At 54.4% G+C, this 15916-nt stretch overlaps 1 protein-coding gene across 2 annotated transcripts; it reads right to left on the bottom strand.

Moving 5' to 3' along the window:
* Nucleotides 1-6438: 6438 nt before the first annotated feature.
* Nucleotides 6439-15482, bottom strand: Nes (nestin). 2 transcript variants are annotated; one of them, NM_012987.2, is given in 5 exon segments: nt 6439-10077; nt 10342-11539; nt 11734-11807; nt 13478-13602; nt 14570-15482. In NM_012987.2, coding segments are annotated over 5 exon segments (5418 nt in total). In that variant the 5' UTR covers nt 15356-15482; the 3' UTR covers nt 6439-6842.
* Between the last annotated feature and the right edge of the window lie 434 nt (nt 15483-15916).

Below are 15916 nucleotides of genomic sequence, written 5' to 3'. Positions count from 1 at the left end.
AGTGCCTCCGTTCCTGCAGTGCCGAAGGGAACTGAGACAGCGACAGAGAAGCAGTGCGGGTGGGGGATATTGAAAAAAACAAAAACAAAACAGAACCAAGCTAAGGAATCCTCCGCCTCACCAAGGAGCTCAAGCTATGACCAGTAGAGGGCGCCGCGGATACAGTTATGTGGTTCTAGAGGGCGAGGTGGATCCGGATCAGAGAAGGGCCACGAGGCCACCAGGGGGCGCGGTTTCTCTGACTTGCGGGGCAGAACTGGTAGGCGTGTGGGGCAGAAAGTTGTGCGTGGGGGTGGGGGTCGCGGGGAGGGGGAATGCAGGACTTCCGGCTGGCCAGACTGGGCTGGTCCCAGCTGAGTCAGCTGGAGGCTGAAGTGATGAGGTCACTGCAAGCTAGGAAGTGGATGACCAGTGCCTGAACCAACCAGAGCTCCATGAACTCCTCAGTGCAACCTTACATTGGCCAGAGTCCCATCCTGATGGAGCGCAAGTCATGGCTGCAGATCCTCATACCTGGCTCACTCAGCATTGAGGGCCACGGAGACGCACGCCTTATGCCATTAACCCGACTGGCTAGTCTTGGTCCTTTTCTAAAAGCCAGCTGATAAGGACAAAAACAAACAGCAAAGGATGCAGACTCAGAACACTGAGTCCCAGAGGCTTGGGAAGGTAGTGCTGAGGACCTGAGACTCTCCTGGCCCTTCTTTCTCAAACCTCACCACCCTCACCATCGCCTTCTGTCCTCCAGCTCCTAAGCTCATCTGCCTGACCATTCAGCCAACCCAGAATGGCCAGAAAGTACAAACTGATTCTTAAAGATCTACAGGGAAGAAGAAGAAGCCGGAGCCAGAGTGGACCCTGCTTTACCCTGTATCAGCCTGTAGTTGCCCATTCGATGCATTCTGGGGTTTGTCCAGGCATTGAGCTTTAATTGGATGAAGACCCAAGATGGAGCCTGAAAAGGAGCAGGTTAGGGAAGAGCTAGTGTCTGTCCTTTGGGTTCAGAACTCACTGGAGCAGGGTGGGTGATTTCTATGTAGCATAGTGGATTTGTGGCACACTGGCTTCCCGGCCCTCTCTCCACGGTTTTCATCAAGTCTCCCACTTGGCACAGGTCCACCATCTTATCTGCTCTGTGGGTAAAGAGAGTTCCAGAAGTAGATGGAAGACTAGAACCAGAATCCTCCACCACCTGCTGGGTCTCTCTGGCAGGGCAGCAAACAGGAAGCCTCCTCCTGGCTTGTTGGGCTTCCTGGGGAAGGGGGGGTAGAGGAGGAAGAGGGAAGGGGGTGTCCTGGAGTGACTCAGAAGTGCCCTGAGTGGAAGGTAACTAGCTAGTGCCTAGAAGCCACACACAGAGCACCAGCATACCTCTTTGGAGTCATGGGGTAGGGTCACACTTCCAGCCACCGCTGCCAGCTGCCACACTGTCAGGACCCTGACTATGTGGCCCAGCCCTCAGCCTCCTCCACATATGAGTAGAGTGGAGTTCCCAACAAGATGTCTTGTCCCCAGGATTTAGGAGTTATAGGAAAAGAAAGACCCACCTAGGGCAATAGGTAGGGGCTTGAGCATTGCCCAGGGGGTGCTTGGGAGTCTGTGATTTGGCCTTCTGCCAGGTTCCTGCTGCCTCTCTCTGGATGCTCTGACACATTCCACCTCCCAGTTCTTCATCATACCCTTGCCTCCCACAGCACTGCCCTGACCTCACTTGGGGCCTTTGTCCCAGCCGGGAGGCCCTATCTGTAGGCCTGACTCCTGCATGGAGAGAGAAAGGGTCCCATTGTCCTAGTGTCCACAGTGACTTAGCAGTTCCCAAAGACTTCTAAAAATGCACCGCCCGTCAGAGATCTTTTTCAGGCTCTGTAGTCAGATCCTGGCCCAGAGTCCCTGCCCAGGTGCCCCCTCTCTCAGTGCCTGATGCAACTGGTTCTCCTTTCCCCAAATGGAGGTCCTTCCTGATATCTGGCTTCTATTTGGCTTGCTGTAAAATAGCTAGCTTCCTCCTAGGCAGAACTGAAAAGCTCAGGGACAGAGCATGAGGAAAAGCCGGGGAAGAGAGGCAGCTAGCATGTGGGGATATCACCAGTGAGTGGTTCAGGCAATAGGGTAAGTGGGTAGACACTGAGCCTCTGGCTACCCAGATGCCTTGGTGGTTAAGTGGGTTGTTAACAGAGAGAAGGCTTCTGACTACTTAAGACTGGAATTAAATACTACTCATATTTAATACGACTCATACTTAATACTCAATATGAGGCAGCCCAAACCTCCCTGGCCCACCTTCTGCTGACCCCAGGAGGCATCTGGAGACATCATTGACAAGATATGTCACTCAGTGCTCCCCGCCCCCATCATAATCAGCTGAAGTTCCCCCTAAGGTGCCTAGAACTCAGAGTCATCCTGAAGGGACAGCATTGTGGATGGCTGAGGAGGGGGCGGGGAGAGATGAGAAAAGAGAGAGTTGAAGGAATCCCTGAGGCTTCCATTAGTGGGGGCCCAGAGAAACCAGGGGGACTCCAGAGCTAGCCAAAGTCTCCTGGGGAGGCACCCTTCTGGGGCCTAGGGCCAACAGATTGTGAGCAGCTGAGCCCGCAGCTGCAGGGAGGGGGTTCCTCGACAGAGGCCTCCCAGCACCTGCCTCAGTTTATTTATGGAGCCACAGCTGAGCTATAAGGGTGGGGAGGGAGGTTGGGGCCTGGGAGGGGAGTCCATGATTGAAGAAGGCTCTGAGAGGGAAGAAGGGGGTGCCAAGACCTGGGGTTCAGACACCTGAGGCCCATCTTTTTGGGACAGGGCATACAGAATGGTCGTTAGATTACGGGGGTAGGGGGCGGGCATTGACATAGGAGCCCCTGGGCACCAGGGCTGGAGAGGGCTGAGACTAGAGGCAGGTCTACTGTTTCTGACATGCTGGCAGATGTTGAGTTAGAAGGTGGGGTGAGGGGGTGAAGGGTGAGGAAAGCAGGGAAGCTAGAAGAAGAAACACCAGTTCCACTGCCTGCCAGAACAAACTGCTGGAGGTTTCACTCCTCTTCTCTGCTGCTGAACCATGGTTCTATGGCAGCTTCATGCTCTAGTGTAGTCTAGTGTGGGGCAGCTGCTGGCAAACTTTCTTCACTACCTAAGCCAGGATAGTTCAGGCTCTTCTCCCTCCTCTCAGGAGGACTCACAGCTAACTTCCAGCCTTCATGCTGTTGTGCCCACCCTAGAATTTAACCCTCCCTGACAGGTGGATGACATACAATAGGAACTTAGGGCCTATCCCTATGTCAGAGTCTTCGGTTTTCTGGGCTTGGTGGGCTCCCCTTCTGTGGGTAGTACAGACAGCACATTCCAGAAGAAATGAAACTACATTCCTTCGTCCCCCACCAGAGAGGTTGGCATGGCCGACAGCAGCTGCAACAGCACAGGTCAAGTGACGGCAGCTGGCGTCTTAGGGCGAGGCTGGGGTGTAGGCTGTGGGCAGCACAAGAATGGAGAGGGGGATTTTCTTTCAGACAATGAATGAATCCTGGGTTGCCCCCCCCCCCCCCCGCAGAGGCTGAGCGCTGGGGGTCGAGGGTGATGTCATTCATCTGAGAACTGTTTGGAGTCTCTAGGAAGAATTCCCTTCACTCAGTACCTTACAGGTGGAAAATCTAGGCTCTGAGGAATCAAGGGGCCCAAGAGAGTCCTACCCAGAGTGGGTGCCCACAGCAGGAAGGTAGAGGGAGTGCTTTAAGAGGCCACACTTGTGCCAGTTGGCTATAGTACAAAGCCCAGACTGATTTCCTTTAGGACTCTGGCAGCTACAGGGACAGCATCAGGCTGGGCTGGAGGGAGCCTCTGACCCTGACCTCATCCTTGGAGGCGCCTCAGCCTGCTCAGCCTAATAAGGAAGTGCCACAAACAAACTGAGGAAGCCACCTCCGCTGCACCCCCCCCCAAGCCTGTCTCCAGCTAGCTCAGAGACTATATTTACCAAAGGAGGCCCCAGAATAACCTCCCACTGTCTCATACCCTGTGTGTGTGTGTGTGTGTGTGTGTGTGTGTGTTGGGGAGTATTTCCTTTCTTGCCCTCACTCCTGGGGGTCCTCCCCCCTCAGAAGCATGGACTGTTGTCACTCATTCACACTGTACTCAGGGGACTTCCAGGCACCAACTGGTCCTTGCTTCCCTGAAGCAGTAGGATACTGGAGCCTTCTGAGAGACCTTGGCCTGTTTTTTGCCCCCTTGGGCCACTTGGTCAGCCTTCTTGGGGTTCCCAGGGTCTCTTTGGGCCTCTCCTCACTCTATACTCTGCTGAGATTCCAGCTCTTATCCCTGCTGTCTCCTGAGTTACATGTGTACTCTCTGCTGTCACAGTTCTCTATTTGATTCTCTGTCTTGGAAAAGGGCACCACACATCCAGTTGCTTACATGCAGCCCTGGGACATCTGCTGTCCTGTGCCCGGTCTCCCACACAGCTCCTGAGAGTTCACCCCCCTCCCCCTCAATCTTACTGTCCCCTCCTGCACCTTGGCCTGGGCCTCCACCACTGGCAGGCTCCAGCTGGTTCCTGCTCAGCCAACTCTTCTCAGGAAACAACTCGGCAGAGACACCTGTGCATAAACCTTTCAGAAGCTCTTTTCTCTTAGGAAGAACCCATGCTGCCTGGCTTCTTGGTGAGGACTTTGCCCCTCTGCCAGGGCTTCCTGCAAACTCTCCAAGACCATCTCTGCTTTCTTCTCCCTTCCCATCACCCTGCCCACTTTTCTGTCTCCCACTGCCCTAGGTCTCATCTGTTCTAGGTTCACACACACACACACACACACACACACACACACACACACACACACACACACACACGAAACACCCCCCCACCCCAACACTGGCCAGAGCAGCCTGCCCTGCTCTGTGCTCCTACCCAGCATGCATCTGTCTCCAGAGACCATTTCCAGTTGGTGGCTTTTGCTCAGGAGCTCCTATACAAAGAGCTGGGTTGTAAGTTGTCAGTGTTCCCAGAGCCTACCCTGTATGGACGGATGGCTAGTAGACTAACAACCACAGTCCCTGACACTGTCCAGATCTTGCTTCTCTTGCTGCTTGGACACAGGGCGGGCCATTTCCACACATACCATACCTCCTGCTGTATATCCTGTTAGGGAAGTCCTCACTCCTGTCTAACTTACATCCCCGACCCCTGTGTCACAGTGTTACTAGCCAACTGCCTGTGATAACTGTAGAGGACCACAGGTTTGTGAGGAGGCAGGATGGGGATCCAGAACAAGGCAGGGCTAGTTGGCTTAGCTCTGTCCTTGGTGTCCACCCAAACAGTGGTACTGAAGGGCCTGGAGAGAGAAAGCACAGGATGTCTTGTCCCATTAGAGGGGCAGCCGGCTTTGCCTGCCTGTTGCCAACATGCTGGTCTCTGCCTGTCGGCTGGCAGATGAAACAGGAGGACCTTGTCATTAGTGTACAGGAAGGAGAGAGCGGAGGCTTGGACTGCCAGGAGGGTGGAGTAGGAGAATCAGGATCCTGGACCCCAGGGCAAGGGTGTGGATGAAATGGACCCCGGAACCAGAATATGGATTTGAAGGAAGGGCGTGCACAGAGGAGCCCACAGTACCAGCTGGCAAGGACAGCCCTTGTCTACCCTTCTTGGGAACTCCTAATCATAAGGAAAGGGGCCTGCTCGGCGCTTGTGATGGCCTTGTGTGGGGCACCCAGTCCCTTCCCCTTCAGAATGTCTAGATGAGCATCCGGGCATTGGTCTTCCTCACAGTGGTTTACTAAGAGGTACTTTTTTTGGGTACCCCAACTTTGAGGCCTGGAGGTACCTAAATCCAGGAATCTCTGGAAGGAACCTCCCTACTCTGCGTAGATGTTGGGAGAGAAGACCTTTTTTCTAAGTCACCCCCAGTATCGCATAGCACGCCGCACCTGCACCTGGCATTCTCCTGGCCCTGCTACCCTCTCTTCCCTATCTCCTGCTTCAGTGCTATGGGGAGGGGGGGCTTCAGTAGCTAAAAGAAGCAGCTTCCTCTGGCCCTTCCCCTGTTCTCCCTGCCCCAGGCAGCCCCCCACAGCACAGGACGATCCAGCTTCCTCTCATGTGGCTGGGTTTGAAGTTCAGAGAGACTGTTGACCTCAGGCAGCACAGCCAGACTGAAGCAGGCTAGGCCTCTCCGTTCCCTACCCCACTCCAAGCCCAGTCACTCATCACAGGCTAGACAACTGTTTGGGTTTGGGAACCAGGGGGCTAATTATGCTGGAGACACAGAGGGGCTAGTTAGGAGGACATTCAGTGAGAGGGCCCTGTAATCAGTGCTGTGGGAGAGATGACAACCTGACCTCTCCGAGAGGCAGCATCTCCGGACCAAGCCCATCCAAGCTCAGGCTTCCTCTCCCAGCCCTCCACTCCATTGCTTCTCAACCAGAAGAGTCCGGACCCTGAAGGCTAGAAGAAAGCAGCCAGACTTTGTAGGTAGGGATACGGCTTTATTCAGGGAGGAAGAGAGGAACAAGCTCTCAGCAGGCTGAGATGAAGGGTCAGATAAATGCTGCCCTCAGCTCCCCTGGGCATACACCAGACCAGACCTTGTGCAGGTGGTAGGCAAGGCTAGCAAGCTGTGGCCAGAACAGCCTTGTGGGAAAGCTCTGGGCCCAGGCCTCTTCCAGCAGGTGAGCCACAGAAGAAAGAGGGGGTAGAACTATAGGCCTGGAACTCCTGAGCCTTCAGGAGGATCTCACCTCCCTTGCTCAGCCCAGCCACAACTCTCCAGGACAAATACCATGGGTCAAGTTATCAAAGCTAAGAGTGGTCACCCAGAGCAGGGAGGGACATCCCCACCAGTACATCCTCAGAGCCAGAGGGGCAGTTTCTAGTCTTCCCCTGAGGACCAGGAATCCCCATCTACCCCACTCAGAGTGAACTTCAGGGGCTGGCTTGGGCCTAGATGCACAGGAGATGCTACCAAAGGAACCTTTAGAGCACCCACCTCCTGTCCCTGTAATAGGAGTTCTTGATCCTCGTCCCCATCCAGGACCACCTGCCCCTCAGCCTGTTCTAGTCCATTCTCCATTTTCCCATTCACTTGTTCTGAGTCCAAGTTGGGGCTCTGGCCACCAATGTCAAAGGCATCTCCTACCCCCGGGACCATGCTGGTCACCTCCTGGGGAGCATCTAAATGGTCAGTCACTTGACCTTCCTCCCCCTCCAAGGAAGCAGACTCAGACTCCTCTGACCCAGAAGGCTCAGCACTGTCCTGAGATACCATCTCTAGGGCAGGAACATTAGCTGCAGCACCTCTCAAGCCATCATCCCAGAGACCACTGACACCCACAGACTCCTGTACCGGGTCTCCTCTTTGGGCAATATCCTGGACCTTGCAGCCTCCACCAGAGGCCCCTGACCCCCACCACTGAGCTCCTGACTCTGCTCCTTCCTCATCAGCATCTTCTTCCTCTCCCTCCTCCCCACTTTCTTCCTCATCAGCAAACCCATCAGATTCCCCACCCTGATCCCAGCATGCAGGCTGCAGTACCGGGGGCACTTGGCCCACGTGATCTGCTACCTCCTTGGGAACCCCTGGAAGAAGAGAGGCCTCAGTCCCTAGGTCCTCAAACTCTTCAGATGATAGGTCAGAGCCATGGCCTTGCTCCTCCTCCTCTTCCGGTGGACCACTGAGGCCCTGGGCAGCGGGGACAGCAGGACCCCAGTCTTCCTTCCCGGCATCCCCTTGAGGGGAAAGCCTCTGTTCTCCAGCCAGATCCCACTTTGGAGAAGCAGGGGACCTCAGGTAGAGGCCCAGGGGAGTAGAGTCAGGGAGAGTTTCCCCTAGATCATCTGCCTCGCTTTCTTCTCTGCCCTCTTCCCAATCCTGGAGGCCCTCCGGGATCTCCCCAAGACCAAACTCTGGCTCATTTTCTACCCTTTCTAGTGCTTCAGACCCAGCTTCTGGCTGCCAGCCAGCCTCCTGGATCCCCTCAGCCTGGGGCTGCAGCTCATGGGCATCTGTCAGGATTGGGATGGGTGAACAGGGTTCCAAGAGCTTGGGACCAGGGGCTGTCAGTGCTGCCTGTGCACCCTCATCTTCTTCTGTTTCTGGGGGCCTGGGCTGAGGGGCATCACTGCCCTCATGATCTGAAGTCTCCAGTGAGGCCTCCTCTTCTTCCCAGCCCTCCATGGACTCAGACTCTTCATGGCCCTGGCATTCCAGAGCCTCGCTGCTAGTCTTGGGCAATTCAAGGATCCCCGAGTCCAGAGCACCTGCCTCTTTTGGTTCCTTTCCAGGCCCTTCCAAGCCCTGAGCTATCTTTGCCTTCACACTTTCCTCCCCCAGGGATGGGGGAATGGCCTCCTCCCTGGCAAAATGCCTTGGGTCCTCTAGCCCTACCACTTCCTGCTCGAGTTCCAGTCCAGTTCTGGCAGCCTCTAACCCAAGGGTCACCTCTATGGAGTCTTGTTCACCTGCTTGGGCTCTATCCTCATCTCGCTCTGTCACCTCTGGCATTGACTGAGCAACTGGGACCTCTAAGGCCCCTCCTTCCAGGTTGTCGAGGGCCTCAGCAGGGACCCTCTGCTCCTTGGGCTCAGAGCTCCCCAGACTCCAGGCCTCCCCCACAATATCCTGCAACAGCTCTCCCTCTGCTGCAGCTTCTTCCTCTCCACCTTGCCCCCTCAGATGCAACTCTGCCTTATCCTCAGTTCCCACTCCTGTGGTTGCCAGAGGTGCTTCCTGACCCACTGCTTTGCCCTCCACCACATCCTCCCACCGCTGTTGATTTCCAGAGCTAGGCAGCTCCTGCTTCACCTCTCTCAGAGACTCTTGGTGCTGTTCCTCCTGCAGACCCTCTTCTACTTGCAGGCACTGCTGACTGTCCTCTACCCTGGTCTCTACGTTCCACTTGCCCAGAGAGCTCAGTTCTTGACTCTCCTTTTCAAGGGATGTCAGTGTCTCTCGGTTCTCATCCACAGACCCTAGCGATCCTGGGGGCTCATCTTCTGGAGGTTCTACTGTCTCTCTAGCCACTTCAGTAGACCACAATGGCTCCTGAGTATCTATAGACTTCCTTCTTTCCAGGTCCTCTTCTGCAGTCTCCAGTGGTTCTATGATCTCTGTTTCTAAAGACTTCACTGTCTCTATACCTTTTTCTTTCAGTGACACTAGTGACTCTTGATTCTCTTTTCCAAGAGATCTAGCTATTTCCTGGTCATTTCCAAGAGGCTTCGGTAACTCTGGATCCACCTTCTCTGGTGGGCTCACTGCCATCTGCTCATTCCCTACAGCCCTCAGTGTTTGTTGGGTCTCTTGTTCAAGCTTCTGTTCCTCTTGGTCCTGTCCTGCTAGAGATCTCAGGGACTCTGCATTCTCTTTTTCCAGAGGTCCAAAAGTCTCCTGGCTCTCATCTTCAAGAGACTTCCCTGAGTCCTGACTCTCTTTCTCTAGTTGGCTCTCAACCATCTGGTCCTCTTTTTCTACAGAACTCAGTGATTCATGGTTCTCTCCTTCTAGAGATCTCTCCATCACCTGCTCTTCTTCTTCTGAAGACCTTGAGAACTCCTGACTTTCTTTTTCTAGATGGTTCACAATCCTCTGGTCCTCCTCTTCTGGAGGCCTCAATGAAACCTGGGTCTCACTTTCTTGTGGTATAATAATGCTATCCCCATTTCTATCTTCAAGAGACCCCAAGGACTTGTGAGTCTTGTCTTCTAGAAGGCTCTTATTTATGCAGTTATCTTCTTCCAGATACCTCAGTGGCTGCACATTCTCTTCTGCTAGAGATCCGAGGGAATCCTGACTCACTTTTTCTAGAGGTTTCACAATTCTCTGCTCCTCCTCTTCTACTTCTAGAGATCTCAGTGGCCTCTGGTTCCTGCTTTCTAGTGGTACAAAAGTCTCCTGGTTTTCTTCAAGATACCTCAGAGATTTCTGATTCTCTCTTTCTAGAGGCTTCCCAATCCTCTGGTTTTCTTCTGGAGACTTCAGGGACTCCTGACTCTCTTTTTCTATCAGTCTCTCAAGCATCTGGTCCTCTGCTTCTTCATACCCTAGTGGCTCCTGATTCTCTTTCTGCAGAGATCTACCTGCCTCCTGGTCCTCTTCTTCTGGAGACCTCAGGGACTCCTGACTCTCTTTTTCTATCAGTCTCTCAAGTATCTGGTCCTCTGCTTCTTCATACCCTAGTGGCTCCTGATTCTCTTTCTGCAGAGATCTACATGCCTCCTGGTCCTCTTCTTCTGCAGATCTCAGGGACTCCTGACTCTCTTTTTCTATCAGTCTCTCAAGTATCTGGCCCTCTGCTTCTTCATACCCTAGTGGCTCCTGATTCTCTTTCTGCAGAGATCTACCTGCCTCCTGGTCCTCTTCTTCTGGAGACCTCAGGGACTCCTGACTCTCTTTTTCTATCAGTCTCTCAAGTATCTGGCCCTCTGCTTCTTCATACCCTAGTGGTTCCTGATTCTCTTTCTGCAGAGGTCTACATGCCTCCTGGTCCTCTTCCTCTGGAGACCTTGGGAAGCTCTGATCCTCTTTCTCTACCAGTCTCTCAAGCATCTGGTCCTCAGCTCCTGGAAATCCCAGTGGGTGTTGGCTCTCCTCTTTAAAAGCTGTCCATGATTCTAGGTTCCCCTCTTTTGAAGGCCTCACTACTTCTTGACTTTCCTTTCCTAGAGATGAAAATCTCTTTAGTGTACCTTTAGGAGACATTAATTCTTGATCCTCTGTTCTTGTGTCTTCTTTTCCTAAAAGCTCAGATAGTACAGGAACCCCATTTTCTAGAGTTTTCTCTGACTCTACATTCTTTTCTTCTAAAGACTTTAGTGGTATTTGCTTTTCTTTTTCTGGGCCTTCTAGTGTTCCCAGGTGGCCTTCTGTAGAAGAATTGCAATTCTCTTTCCCTGCTGTCTCATAGTTCTGGATTTTCAGAGACATCAGTGGCTCCTCTCCTAGAGCCTTCAGTGTTTCCTTCTGCAAAGGTCCCTGGGAATCCTGGGTTTCTTCTGTGTCCAGACCACTTTCTTGTGTTTTCTGGGCTGAGCTGTTTTCTACTTTTACCTCTATATCTGCTTCTTTCTCTACCAGTTCCCAGATTTGCCCCTCATCTTCCTGGAATATGCTAGAAACTCTAGACTCACTGGATTCTCCATCTTTAGCCTCTAAAGTAGGGTGGTGAGGGTTGAGGGTTGTGGCTAAGGAGGTCAGATCATCAGGGAAGTGACCCTGCTGCTTGCCCCCAGGTTCCTCTAGTTCTGGGAGGATAGCAGAAGAACTAGGCACTGTGGCCTCAGCCCAAAGGGGCTCTGGAGCCTGTGTCTGGAGCAGAGAAAGAGGGACCTCCTGGGCTCTGACCTCTGCATTTGGAGGACAGGGAGCCTCAGATATAGGTGGGATGGGAGTGCTGGCCAAGGTGGGGGTTCTGGCCTGAAGGAACTCCTGAGTCTTCAGGAAGGCTGTCACAGGAGTCTCAAGGGTATTAGGCAAGGGGGAAGGGAAGGATGTGGGGCTGAGGGCAGGGAGCACAGATCCCAGGTACTGGTCCTCTGGTATCCCAAGGAAATTCGGCTTCAGCTTGGGGTCTGGAAAAGCAGAGTAAGAAACACTGTAAGTATGTCCTGACCTCAGCCCAGAGCAGTTCTCACATTGGTCATTTTGTCTGACCCCCACTGGCTAGACTGAGAACATCAGTAGGGTTGGGACCAGGGAATGAAGGCTTAGACTGATGCTGCTTAGGGAAGATCTTCCAAGGAGAGCAGTTGGCTCCGCCTCTTACCCAGAAAGCCAAGAGAAGCCTGGGAACCTCGTCCAGGTGTCTGCAACCGAGAGTTCTCAGCCTCCAGCAGAGTCCTGGTGGGGAGTGGGGAGATAGGGTCAGCTCCAGCTGAGGTAGCATGTCCTGCCACTGCAGGATCAATCTCTATTGTGACCATTGTCATATAAAAGCCACACAGTCATATACCCACAGATATATACTTAGCCAACCCATATTTGAGACACAGGGAGACCCCACATGCAGATTCCCACAGTCGGAGGCAGGGCCAAATGAATTGCTAACACTTATATCAGACTCCTCAGATCAGTCTCCGCCTCCCCACCCAAGGCCAAGGCCGATGACCTCATCCTCTGGGAGGGAGGCCGATTCTCATGCTAATTATTGCCTTTTGTCCACACTACCATCTGGAGGGCCTAAGAAGGGAGGGCTCCTCAGGGGAAGTGGGAATTCTCAGGCTGTTCCCAGGGGATGGCTCTCTCTCTGCCCCCAGAGCTGGTAACAGACAAAAGCAAATGAATTCAGCTCCCCTTCTCCAAATCCTTTTCAGACCTCAAACGCCAGTGGTTACATTCCTCAGAGCTGCCTGGACCCTTCCCCTCAGAGGACTGACTGGGGCTAAAGCCCTCATCTCAGGATCACAAACTCTTCAGGGCAGAGGTCTTAACGTTCATGGCCCTGCCTCAGTGGCCTATGGAGCTGATTGAAGGAGATGAGGGAAATCAGTTCACATGGGATTCGGAACTAGTCTGTTTCCATTCATGGCCTCTGAGCACATCTGGTTCTCAAAGTAGCCTTTCCTCTGTCCTCATGCGGCATCCTGCCTTATGCATTCAGTCTTTCCTAGACACTCACTGGCTGTCCTTCTCTGGGCCCTCCAGCTCCTCTCCTAGACCTGTCTCTGTCTTTCCTCTTTACCGCTGGATTCTGGAAAAGGGGGGCATCCTGTCCTAGCCCCATACTCTGGAGTGATATCCTCAGCCCTCAACCGTGGGACTCCAACTGGGGCCTTTTCCCACAAGAGACACAGACAGAGGCTGTGAACATACCACCAGAGCCGTTCCACTCAGCCGTCCTGAGGCAGCCAAGAAAAGGGCAGAGAACTGGGGCAGGACCAGTGACATGAGGGCTTGAAAGGAAGCAAAAAAGCTAGGAGGCCAGCTCTTACCCAAAACACCTGAGGCCCAGGCGAGGTGGCAGGTTAGCATGATCAGGCAAACCTGCAAGGCCTCTCTTCTGAGACTGCCCAGGTGTCCCCAGGATGTTGGCATAGACACTGGAGATTGCCTGCCTTCCAAAGAACTCATCTGTCTGGTCTCCTCCCTGAAGACTGAGCTGTCTTTTTAAGCATCACCGTCTCTTCTGGTCCTGAACCTGGGTGGGCCAAGCTGCCAAGCCAGACCTGTTCCACCTCTGGGACTCATAAGCCTCCATCCCAGACAAATACATTACATAAGTAAATGTTATAAAACGTTTTAAGTGACTCCGAGGGCTGGACAGACGGCTCAGTGGTTAAGAATGCTTGCTGCTTTTTGCTGAGAACAGGGGTTTGGTTCACAGCACCAGTGTGGAGCTGCACACAACCCATTGCCTTCCTCTGGGCTCTTAGGACACCTGTACACATGTGGTACATACACAAATACACATAAATAGGACAGTTTTACAAAGCGATAGCTGACAGTCACAGAAAGTACAAAGCCAAGTTTCTGGGCCGCAGAAGAAGCCGAGGACAGTCAGCACTGTGTACCTGTATGTAGCCACCTCCAGACTAAGGGACATCTTGAGGTGTGCCAGTTGCTGCCCACCTTCCAGGATCTGAGCGATCTGACTCTGTAGACCTTGCTTCTCCTGCTCCAGGGCTTCCACAGCCAGCTGCAAGGCAAGCGGGAAGAGTGAGTGGAAGGAGCCTCCGCTCTGGCCCTGAGGCTCCTTACTGCTCACTTCTCTGTAGGACTCCTGTTCTATGTCCTCCCTGCACTGGAACCCACAGACAAGCTCAGGGAACACTCCATGCCTCTCCTAGACCAGGCTTCTCTTGAGGATGCTCATTAAATGGTAACACATGCTATTGAGAATCTAGCTCCCACGGGGATGGGTTACACAGCAGAAGAGGAGGTAAAATGGAAACAGAAGGGAAAAGCAATTTATCAAGAGTCGGCTTGGGAGGACGTGGAAGGAAATCCGTTGGGCCATCACTGTCCCCAGCTCCTCATAGCAGGCTGGGTTCCTCCACTTCCCACGTGTTCTGGAATCTTTCTCCCCCAAGAAGAGTGGGCAGATGGCCGTGTCGGGGCTTCTGTCTGGGCCAGGCAAGAGCTGTTTTCTCAGCTGTTGGTTACATCTGTGCAGTATAAGGGGGAGGGTGCCCCAGGCCTTTGGAATGTGCTTCAGGGAGCTGAGAAGCCTTGACACAGAGAGGGGCTGGTGGTCGGCGGTGGCTCACCCCGCCTTCCTTCACTATGGTTGCTAGGGACCTTCTGGTGCTGAGGGAGCATGTGCTGGGCACCTTCTGATTGACAACAGCAAAGGGAAGGGCGCAGGGAATCATCCTAGAGTGAAATTGCCCTTCAAAGAGTGAGGAGCTGCTACAGTGGGAATTGGCCTGTCGTCCTTTAAGCGGGCTCTGCTAAGGAGGTCTCAGAATTCCATCCGCCCATCCTGCTTGGACAGGAAAGTTTAGGGCCTGTGCTTGCTCTGGGCAGGGACTCATGAATACAGTCGCCCTTTCCTCCAGCCCCTTCCTGAAGGTCTCTTGCCATCCTAAGTACTTCCTAGGGCTTGGTCTTACGGGTCTGTGTGGGGGCGGGTAGTCGGGGAGGAAGTTGGTGACCCTCCTCACCTGGAACTTATCAGTGGCCTGCAGCCGGTCCTGCCAGCGGCCTTCCAATCTCTGTTCCAGCGCTTCTCTGCGCTCCTGGAGGCTGTCGCGATCAGCCTGCAGCTGTTGCACCTCTAAGCGACACTCCCGAGCGCCCCGCACGGCTTGGCTCAGCCGCTCGCGTGCCTGACCCAGCGAGCTTTCCATGTGAGCCACGCGCTCCTGGTAGTCACGCACCGCCCCGCGCCACACTTCGCCTAGTCGCCTGGCCAGATCCTCGACTTCGGGGGCCCGGACCGGGGATCCGTGGGGCGGTGCGGGGGGCCGGCGAGGCGCACAGGCGGCCTGGGCGTTCAGGTGTGCGCGCTCCTCCTCGTGCGCGGCTCGCAGAGCCTCTAACTCCCGCTCCAGCTCGGCCGCCTGGGTGCTCAGCCAGCCCCGCGCATTCTTCTCCGCCTCGAGTGCGCGCCGGCTGCAGGCGGCCTCCTGGACGGTCCGCTCCCGAGCAAGCCGCACCTGCTGGCACCGGCCCGCCACGCTCTCCAGCTCTTCCGCAAGGTTGTCGCGCTGCACCTCAGCCTCGAGCTTCTCCCGCCAGCGCTGATCGACGAGGATCCGCAGGGATGCCAGCTCGTCATCGGCTCGGGCTCTCCAGGAGGTGTCTCCGGACTGCGCCCGGAGTCCCCCAAGCTCGGCGCTGAGCAGCTGGTTTTGCTCTTCTAGCGTCTTGACCCGGGTCAGGTAGGCCTCCAGGCGTCGATTGAGCTCCCACATCTGAAAAGATTCTTCCCCGACGCAACCCTCCATGTCGCTGGTCTGGCCCCCGAGGGCAAGCGGACGTGGAGCACTAGAGAAGGGAGTGGCCCGTGGAGCTTTTAGGGGTTGAAAAGAAGTAGCGGCGACAGTGACCCAGCGGAAGCGGAGAACTCCAGCAGGGAGCTGGAGCGAGGGTATTCATACTCCCGCCGGCTGGGCGGAAAAGGGGCGGCCCCCCAGGCCTTAACCCTTTAGCGTTCAGTGCAACACGCAACCGGGGTTCCTGCTTCATCCGGGTGCAGAAGAGAAGAACCAAAGTGCAGCCCCTCCCTGAGGGATCCGGTCCGGTGCGGGTGATTTTCTGAGAGAATCTTGAGATACAGCCAGACACCCCGGAACACCCTATGATGCACAGAACTGGGCCTGCGGACCTCCTTTCTCTACACACTCAAATTCTCTGAGACTCGGCTTCTTATTTATAGAATGGCTTGGTGTTGGAATCCTCATGAACTGTTGGAAAAACGGACGGTGCAGTGTTTTGTGTAAAACAGTAAATATTCACACACCACCACCACCACCACCACCACCACCACCACCACCACCACCACCACC

Source organism: Rattus norvegicus, chromosome 2 (genome assembly GCF_021556685.1).
Source record: "Rattus norvegicus strain SHRSP/BbbUtx chromosome 2, alternate assembly SHRSP_T2T, whole genome shotgun sequence".
In the NCBI taxonomy this organism is placed as follows: domain Eukaryota; kingdom Metazoa; phylum Chordata; class Mammalia; order Rodentia; family Muridae; genus Rattus; species Rattus norvegicus.
The sequence above is the reverse complement of the archived record's forward strand: the minus strand, read 5'-3'. Positions and strand labels throughout refer to the sequence as shown.